The sequence below is a fragment of the Ranitomeya imitator genome, chromosome 9 (genome assembly GCF_032444005.1).
Source record: "Ranitomeya imitator isolate aRanImi1 chromosome 9, aRanImi1.pri, whole genome shotgun sequence".
In the NCBI taxonomy this organism is placed as follows: Eukaryota; Metazoa; Chordata; class Amphibia; order Anura; family Dendrobatidae; genus Ranitomeya; species Ranitomeya imitator.
The window spans coordinates 41887812-41897715 of record NC_091290.1 but is presented as its reverse complement, the minus strand read 5'-3'; the positions used below and the strand labels follow the sequence as shown (position 1 = coordinate 41897715).

The following is a 9904-nucleotide window of genomic DNA, read 5'->3' as shown; positions in this document are numbered from 1 at the left end:
GACTTTAATCTCAAGACTGGACAACCTCTTCAAAGGGAATCTGTCAGCAGGTTAGCGCTATGTAATCTGAAGACAGCAGGAGGTAAAGGCTGAAACACAGAATTCAGATAGGTGTCACTTGTCAAGGTGTGTGCTGTTATTGTTTACTAACTGTGAAGGATTAATAACTAAGAAATTAACATTGCTTGACTACATTACAGCGGCAACGCTCCCTCCCCGTGATTAGCACCTCACTGTCTATAGACCTTGTACACCTAGAACCTAGTGTGAGCGGGAGATAACTGCATTGTGGGTGGGTTAGCTGTGGTGTGGGTGGGGTTAGCTTTCTCAGCTTTGCTTCATTCTAAGTAATCAGTAATGTAAGTGATGCACAAGAGGATTCACCTTCTCTTTGCCTACATTAAATTGCTCTCAGATGAGTTAGGAAAAAACTGCTGAAAAAATCCCTTTAAAACTTGGTACTGGGAAAGTAGCATAATTCACCCTACTAATAATCAATTAACTGGTTTTCTTTATTACTGAAGTCACTCATTCTTCGGGCCCATCGAGACAACACGCGATTCTGTAAGATGGCAGCATGTGACAATACACAGTATTCAGTCTATTCCATAGTAACATAATGAGCATAAGAAACTGCATTGAAAAAGTGCAATCTGGCCACAATATACCAGTATAACCTGATCAAGGGCTGAAAACGGCAAGTAAGTGGCAAAAAATTCAATAAAGAAAAAAAAGATTCCTACAGACAAAATATGTAAAAAGACAAACTGTATTAACAAGGAATGAATTCACAAAGAAGCCTGAATGCAACAACACGGTTCAATGAAACACAAGAGTATCTCACCTCCTTCCTGATCAGTCAGATCAAAAAGAGGATAACCCCCAACAGGCCTTGCTATTATGTCAAAACAAAAACTATAAAGACATAAACTTGCACTAAAGCCAGTGATCAGCAGGAAAATAAAGAAAAAGGAGTAAGTTGAAAAGTGCTTTGAAATGGTGGATTGATTAACTAGGCAAAAATATAAAATATTCTGCAGGATCGTAGGAAATTCTCACGTAGCGAGCGGTGCCGTAAGTGAGGGGACCGGGGTTCATCAGCAATGAACTCCTGTGACCTTTCTCGCGTCAGTGCTACACACTGCAGGAGCGTAATCACGCTCATGTCTCGGGAGCAATTGTTTTTCAATGCAAAATATGAGCAGTGCACTTACTGCACATACTACAACATCACTTAATTTCACGACCTGACAGAATTACAAGAAAATTTAATCTGCAAGAATAATTTAAAAAAAAAAATTAAAAAAAAGTTTCTCCACCGTCATCTCAATAACAGTTTGTGAAAATCAGACCGCAATCAGGGGGGTATCCAAGAGCTGTCCGATATTTTTGCATTGCCGATCGTTATGTGAAAAATTACGGTCCTGTGAACGTCTCCATTCACTATTAAAAGGTTCAAGTTCTATCGGCGAAAAACACTCGAAATGACAACAGTTGTAATTGGCCGCTTCCAAGGTTTAGCTTGGTGACATCTGTAGTTGTATTATCACACTAGGACTGATTTTTCTGTTTAAAAGTCTTTAATTTTAGAATGCTATAGACAATAAAAAAAAGTCTAAGACGTCTGATGTGATTGGGCCCCATCTTTGATGACACGTTCTTCTCCAATCATCACTTCTGCCCAAGATGCTTCGCCTTTCTTTTTCTCCACCAGGTTAATCTCTCTGCCAGGTCTCTCAGGCTTTACATCGTTGAGTGCGGTTTTCAGGAACAGGACTGAAGGCCGCTCTCCGGCCGTCACCGTCTGTCCTCGTTTCACGCACATCTCACTTGCTAGTGAAGGGCTATCCAGAGCTATCAACCTAGTAAGGAGATTAAGTGGGAAGCGACAGTTCCGACTGCTGTATCCGTGTATCAGGGCGCAAAGTGCTTTATGGCGGGAACCTGGCAAGTGGCGGTAAAAAGCACAAGCCTGGAGGCAGTTCAGTTGGTTCACCAAGCGAAAAAGCCGTACCCAGTTATTTTCCAAGTAGGCGTTGTTGATACTAATTGCTAATTGGACGTGTGGAGATTGCCGCAGCGCACAAGGGAGTTGCAAAGCTCTGTGTATTGTATCCATACTACCTGCAAGGGAATAAAGTGGGAAAATAAGTATTAAAATTCCATCTGAAGACATCAAACCTTCAAGTTGTCAACTCCTTATGGCTACTAAGATCACAATCTGCATTTTCTTTTCCTACATACCACCTGGATGAAGCAAACAAGGTGGTTTTCATAGGCGAAGCTGCTTCAGGAAAAAGCCTGCTGTCTTTTTCTGAAGCAGCTCTGTTGGCGGTTTTGCCAGTGACTTTTTTTACTGTAATTAAGCCTAAGCACGGTGCTCCTTTGCTTCACGGTTTCCGAACCCAGAAACGGTTAAAAATAGTAACAAAGGACTGAACATGTGAACAGCAGTGTAGCTTCTTCATTGCTGTGCATTACCTTTATTTTTGCAGCAGTTTTGCACCACTTTATCTTCCGGATTATAGCGGAATCTGCATAAAAAAGACGGTGTGCCCACCCTCAACATATATTAAAAAAAATTTTTTCCTAGTGTTTTTTGATGCAGATCTTCCTCAAAATATGTACAAAACCTCCCCTGTAAGAAGATGCTCGTAAAAACGAGATGAAGTAATAGAAAACTTTATATGATTAACCATTTTGGCTGTATACTAAAAGTGCACCAAAATTAAGAGAAAAGAGGGCTGTAATCAATTCCTAAGCCACATAGTAACATAGTTAGTAAGGCCGAAAAAAGACATTTGTCCATCCAGTTCAGCCTATATTCCATCATAATAAATCCCCAGATCTACGTCCTTCTACAGAACCTAATAATTGTATGATACAATATTGTTCTGCTCCAGGAAGACATCCAGGCCTCTCTTGAACCCCTCGACTGAGTTCGCCATCACCACCTCCTCAGGCAAGCAATTCCAGATTCTCACTGCCCTAACAGTAAAGAATCCTCTTCTATGTTGGTGGAAAAACCTTCTCTCCTCCAGACGCAAAGAATGCCCCCTTGTGCCCGTCACCTTCCTTGGTATAAACAGATCCTCAGCGAGATATTTGTATTGTCCCCTTATATACTTATACATGGTTATTAGATCGCCCCTCAGTCGTCTTTTTTCTAGACTAAATAATCCTAATTTCGCTAATCTATCTGGGTATTGTAGTTCTCCCATCCCCTTTATTAATTTTGTTGCCCTCCTTTGTACTCTCTCTAGTTCCATTATATCCTTTTTTTTTTATTTAAATAGATTTTTATTAATAATATAAAGAAGAACATCAGAATGCCATTTACATTGCATTATATCACATACACATTTTCTTGTTTTAATAAACCCCAACATTACCCCAACTACCCCCCTCCCCCCTACGACAGCTCAGTCTCAATCTTCACCCCACTGAGGCCTTCTCTGCCTCGTGTAATTTATCCTCATCCAGGTCTTAGGAAACTCGACGACTATACTCCTCAATCCAAATCAAGCCAAGGAGACCATATTTTATTAAACATTTCTATTTTCCCCCTTTTTTTGTACACCCCCTTTTCCAATTTTAGACCATGTTGAACATATTGGAGAAATTCCCTTCTCACAGGTGGTTCCGCATTTATCCAATTTCGTGCTATTACTTTCATGGCCATGTAGAGTAGCCTAGCGATTGCAATCTTCCAAGTATTGTCAACTCCAATTTCTTCCACATATCCCAGCACGCATACTATCGGGTCTCTAAGAACTCTGCACTTATACGCTGCTTCAACTCGGCTCAAAACCACCACCCAATAGGCAGCCAGTCTCGGACACGTCCACATCATGTGATATATTCCTGCATTCTCACTCGCACACCTCGGACACTCAGAATTGGCACGCAATCCCGCTTTGTATAGCACTTCCGGAGATTTATATACCCTATGCAGAATGTATAGCTGCGAGAGCCTATATGGTTCACTCAAGGATAGTCGCGGAACCCACTCCATCACCGATTCCCAGGTTTCATTTTCCATCGGTCCCACTTCTCTCTCCCACTTAGCTCTCGCCTTTATAGGGAAATCTAGCAGAAATGTGTGCATAAGGTCCTTATACAGAGTGGAAATAACTCCCCTTGTAGTCCCGTCACCACACACATACTCCAACACTATATCATCTTGAACCCTGATATCAGCCTTCTTATTCTGAGCTCTAAAGGCATGTCTCATCTGCGCATACTGATATTCCCCTGTGGATCGCAAACCAAATTCTTCCTGCAATTGGGAGAAGGACTTCAGTTCCTGTCGCTGGATTATCTGGTGAACAAAGCAAATCCCCTTATTCTGCCATTCCAATATTCCTCCCAAGGCCTCAAATTCCTTTAAACCGTGGTTAGACCATATCGGTGTGAATTTGGTCAGCCCTTTAACCCCACGAATCTGCCTTAGTCTATTCCACAATTTACGAATCAGGAACAGGGTTGGGTATACTTTCCCCAGAGCGCTCAAAGAGCCATCTTCCAAACACCTAGCCATCGGTCGTCGGTCCGTCACCTCTTCCATTAGCTGTTGTACTGCACTGGATGACGCCCCTCGCGCCCAGCCCTTCAAATGCTGGCTCTGGGCCGCAAGGAAGTATATTTCCGGGTTGGGCAAAGCCAAACCACCATCTTCCTTGGGTCGCTGAAGCGTCTGCAGGCTAATATGTGGATATTGTCTTCCCCATATCAAACTTCTAAAAAGGGCGTTAATCTGCCTGAACTTCCCCCGCGGGATCCAAATTGGTGCGTTATGTAGAACATAAAGAATTTTAGGCATCAGGACCATTTTAATAAGATTTACCCTACCGACGACCGATAGATGTAGCTTATTCCAGGCATATACCTTTGCCTTGAGTACCCCCATAACAGGAGTCAAATTTCTTTGCAGGAACTCCGCAATTGGCACCGAAATCCATATTCCGAGGTATTTAAATTGGGAAACCACCTTCAGCCTCTCATCCCCAACATCCTCACTCACATTCTCTCCTACGTCATCCACTCTAAAAAGAACCGTCTTATCCCAATTAATTGTTAGTCCCGACACAGTACCAAATCTCTCAACGATTTCAACGGCCCCTCTTAGTGAATCGTCTGGATCCGCCAGGAACAGCAAAACATCATCCGCGTATAACGCTATTTTTTCCTCTACTTTCCCATACCTAAACCCAGGGACCCCATCCACCTGCCGAATCTTAGCAGCAAGAGGTTCTACAGCCAACGCGAACAGGAGGGGTGAAAGCGGGCATCCCTGCCTAGTCCCCCTAGCCAGCCCTATAGGTCGAGATAGCTCCCTGTTTACTCTAATTCTAGCGGACGGTAATGAGTACAACAGCTGTATCCAGGTCACAAACTGCGGACCAAACCCCATACATTCCAGCACCTGCCAGAGGTACCCCCATTCGACACTGTCAAACGCCTTATGTGCATCCAGCGATACAATCACTCTTCGACCACAGTTGTCAGACTCTACCTGCAAATTTACATATAACCTCCGCAAATTGATCGCCGTTGATCTATCCGGCATAAAGCCAGATTGGTCCGAATGAACCAGACTCGCAATAACACTAGAGAGGCGGAGAGCCAACACCTTGGCCAGAAGCTTGACATCAATAGTTAGTAAAGAAATTGGGCGGTACGACTCCGGTTTCCCCAAATCCTTATCCTCCTTTGGAATGACCACTATTATGGCCTCTCTCATAGAAGCTGGCAAGCGCCCACAGGACCAGGACCTTCCTCCAATACCATTTTTAATCTAGGAATCAACACTTCTGCCAACCCTTTATAGATCTCAGCGGGTAGCCCATCGACCCCAGGCGCCTTCCCATTAGCCATAGACATCAATGCCCGACTCAATTCCACCTCAGTGATAGGGGCCTCAAGGCTCTCCCTATCTGTCTCACTCAGTCTCGGCAGATCCAGACCTTCCAAGAAAGTCAGTGTGTCCTCGACCGATTCACCAACCCGAGAGGAATACAAATCTGCATAGAAGTCCGCGAAGGCCCTCAAGATTTCAGGCGTTTCTGTTATTTTACCTCCACTAGCAGAGTCCAAAGAATGTATATATGAAGAACCTCTCTGAGCAGCAGCCACTACCGACAGCATATGTCCCACTGTTTCTCCCCCCTGATAGAACAATACCCTTTGGAAATCCCGCTTCCTCTCGGCTTTGCCTAACAGAATTTTTTCCAAATGATCTTGTGCGTTTTTCATCCTTCTCTCTGCCTCAGGGGTTCCCAGCGTAGCCATCCCGTCTTCTGCTTCCTTCAACTCCTCAACTGCCACTTTTTCTGCCTCTCTCGTCCTCCGCTTACACCTACTAATGTCCCTAAACAGTAGTCCCCTCAGATACGCCTTCATTGCATCCCAAATCATAAGAGCATCAGTACTTCCATCATTTAAGAGAAAGAATTCCGCCACCTCCCGTCCTATACTTTCCAACTCAATACTCTGTAACCAATTAGGATGAATCTTCCATTCTCTCACACTTAGCGAGTGAGCCCCCTCCAATCTAACCTCTACTTCAATTGGACTATGGTCCGACAAGGCCCTTGGCAGATATCTCACCTCCCCAACCAATGTGTCCAAAATCCTGTTACCCAGAGCCATATCAATCCTAGAGAGCGTGGCATGCGCCGGTGAATAACATGAGTACCCTCTCTCCCCAATATGTCTAACCCTCCAAAGATCAATCATACCTATCTCCTGTATATAGGTGCCAAATGTTGTTATGTGTCCCTCCGACCTATTCTGAGTATTTTTATTTTTATCCCAATATTCATCACAGATATTGTTTAGATCCCCGATAATTATTAACGGTGCCGGCCCCCATCTTTCCACTCGCTCCATTACTTCTCTAATTTTCCTGCTAGAGTAGGGAGGCGGAATATACATCGCTGCAACACACAACATCACTCCATACAGTATACACCGTATTAGTACGTACTGCCCATCCACATCCACACATACCTTCACCTCCTCATACTGAACTCTTGGAAACTTGGAACCAAGATTGAGACTCCTCTTGCATACGTGGAGAAGGTAGAATGATATCCCTTCTGGATCCACCGTCTAATCAGAACATCCACCTTTTCCCTTACCAAATGCGTCTCCAGCAAGCATATCATTGAGGCCCGTTGGTCTCTTGCATATTGCAAACACGCGGCACGTCTAGATTTCTCCCCTAGGCCTCTCACATTCCAGCACAAAATCTTAAAACGGGTCCCCATCACTTGGCTCATCTTCACTATAAGTATCGTCAATTTTGAGCCCAAGCTGTCTAACTACCCTCCCCCCCCCCCCTCCCAACTCCCCCTCCCACCCTTCCCCCCTCACATCTAACCATTCCACCTCTTTTCAAGAGTGGGGCATCATCGCCCATAGCGAACACTCCGTTTGGCATTACCTTCCCAACCCTCCTCCCACCACTGTACATAACAGGATTTCAGACATTTTGAAAAATAACGTATCTCAAAACATTTTAACGTAGAATTATTTACACACGCAAGAAACCTGCATACACTTAAAATATGCCGCATACCCTTCCTCCCCCTTTCCCAGCAACCATTACACCATCCCTTTAACTTTAACTGAATACAATCCAGCTCCCTTCTTCACCACCCGTACCCCTTGGTTTGTCAATCACATGACTCTTTGCCAACTGACAGATAAGTAACCAAGATCAGACTCTTCCCACAGTTTCAGTCTCCTTTTCCTTTAAGCTTTTTAGCATTAATATCGATCCACTGGGTAGCTTCCTCCGGCTTCTGAAAAAAATGAATTTTATCAAACGCCACCACCCTCAGTCTTGCTGGAAACATCATGGAATACTGCACTCCCAACTCCCTCAGCCGTCTCTTGATACCCGTGAACATCATCCGTTGTCTCTGCACCAAAGTAGAATAGTCTGGGTATATAGCAATCTTTTGGCCTTCAACTATCAAATCCGTCATGTCTCTGGCCTTCCTCAGGATAATGTCTCTGTCTCTATAGTTTAGAATTTTGGCAAGCATGGTACGGGGATTCGCTCCAGGGACAGGTGGTTTCGGCGGGACCCTATGCGCTCTTTCTACCGCGAACACTTTTGTTAGCGCCATATCTCCAAATGTTTCTAACAGCCATTTTTCAATATATTCCGTTGGATTCCTCCCTTCAGCTTTTTCAGGGATGCCCACTATGCAAATTTTGTTTCTTCTGGACCTGTTCTCAAGGTCCTCATTTTTCGCAGCCAATTCAGCAATTGCTTGAGTGAACTTTTTCTCTGCTTTTTGCAGCTGCACTATATGGTCTTCTGCAGTGCTAACTGTCTCCTCTACCTCCCCCACACGTTTGTCAATCTTCTGCATGGCTGCGTTTATCTGGGCTGTGTCTCCCTTAACCTCCTGTATCTGTAAGGTCAGAGACTGTTTACATGAAGAGACTAGCGCAAAAACGTCTCTTAGGGTAGGCTCAGCTTCTGGCGCCATTTCCTCGGGTCCCCCTTCTGCCACCGCCATTTTACTCTCCTTTCTCCCCTGTTGTACCTCATGTTCTCCTGCTGGGCTCTCCTCCTCCTCCTCCTCTTCGGTATCAGCTCCGGCTCCCTCCTCTGCGGCCTCCGCTCTCGCATACTGCTGGAGCTTTGCCGCTACCTCCATGCGCTTTCTACATGCGGCGTTCTCCTTGTCTGCCTTCTCCCTCATGTCGGCGCCATCTTGGATTGCGCCTGCATCCCCGGCTCCCGCGTCCTTCTGCCGTCTCCTGGTCATGTTCGCCGGCTCCAGCACCACCGCTCAGCACCGCCGGACCCTCCAAGTCTCCCCGCAGCCGGTAAGCCCCCCGCAGGGACCAAACAGCAGCGGCTCTGCAGGATTTTAGAATGTACAGCGGCGGGAGCTCACAGCCGCACGTCCGCTCACATGGACTCTCAGGCCACGCCCTCAGTTCCATTATATCCTTCCTGAGCACCGGTGCCCAAAACTGGACACAGTACTCCATGTGCGGTCTAACTAGGGATTTGTACAGAGGCAGTATAATGCTCTCATCATGTGTATCCAGACCTCTTTTAATGAACCCCATGATCCTGTTTGCCTTGGCAGCTGCTGCCTGGCACTGGCTGCTCCAGGTAAGTTTATCATTAACTAGGATCCCCAAGTCCTTCTCCCTGTCAGATTTACCCAGTGGTTTCCCGTTCAGTGTGTAATGGTGATATTGATTCCTTCTTCCCATGTGTATAACCTTACATTTATCATTGTTAAACCTCATCTGCCACCTTTCAGCCCAAGTTTCCAACTTATCCAGATCCAGAGCCTCCAAAACAAAGACAAATAAAAAGAACTTTCCCCCACATTAAGATCAATTTCATAGGGAGCGGTTGGGAATGGGGGAAAGATTGTGGGGTATGTTGGAGAAAATTCTGTTATGTTCTGAAAACTTTAAAATAAAAAATATCTGATTAAAAAAAAGATCTATTTAATTTGTTATATTCACGTCAAGGCTCAAAAAACGTAGAGGGAATTTTTTTTTTTTGTTTACAGAAAAGCATATATTTTTGGCCCAAAATATTTTTTCTAATTATGTTTGATTAAAAACCATTCAGCAATTTGTCTTCTATAGCCTGCATGCACTCTGATACATTGCAAACTGCTCCATCCAGTTCAGCAAAAAATCTGTCAGATGAGCGCTCTGGCATCTCGCTCTGCGTGAACACAAATCTAAGTTGACCTCTTTACAATGAAATTAAAAAAAACAATAATATCTTGGTAACTGGGTATAGCGAATGTGACTGGGATGTTTTATGCACTAAAAAATGTTTTGCTATATGACTTTTTGTGCAAACAACTAAGTTACAGCTTTATTTAGCAGTTCTCGTGATTGACATGGG

General features: G+C 44.5%; 1 protein-coding gene across 3 annotated transcripts in view; it reads right to left on the bottom strand.

Annotated features, from left to right (window-relative positions):
• Positions 1 to 751: 751 nt before the first annotated feature.
• SAC3D1 (SAC3 domain containing 1) overlaps positions 752 to 9904 on the bottom strand; it is a 29856-nt gene continuing 20703 nt past the window's right edge. For 2 of the 3 annotated variants that reach the window (XM_069740248.1, XM_069740247.1), the window contains exon 3: positions 752 to 2124. In XM_069740248.1, coding sequence (XP_069596349.1) covers positions 1616 to 2124 — 509 coding nt within the window. In that variant the 3' untranslated portion in view covers positions 752 to 1615. The remainder of the gene's footprint in view (positions 2125 to 9904) is intronic. The other variant, XM_069740246.1, reaches the window with a different exon arrangement.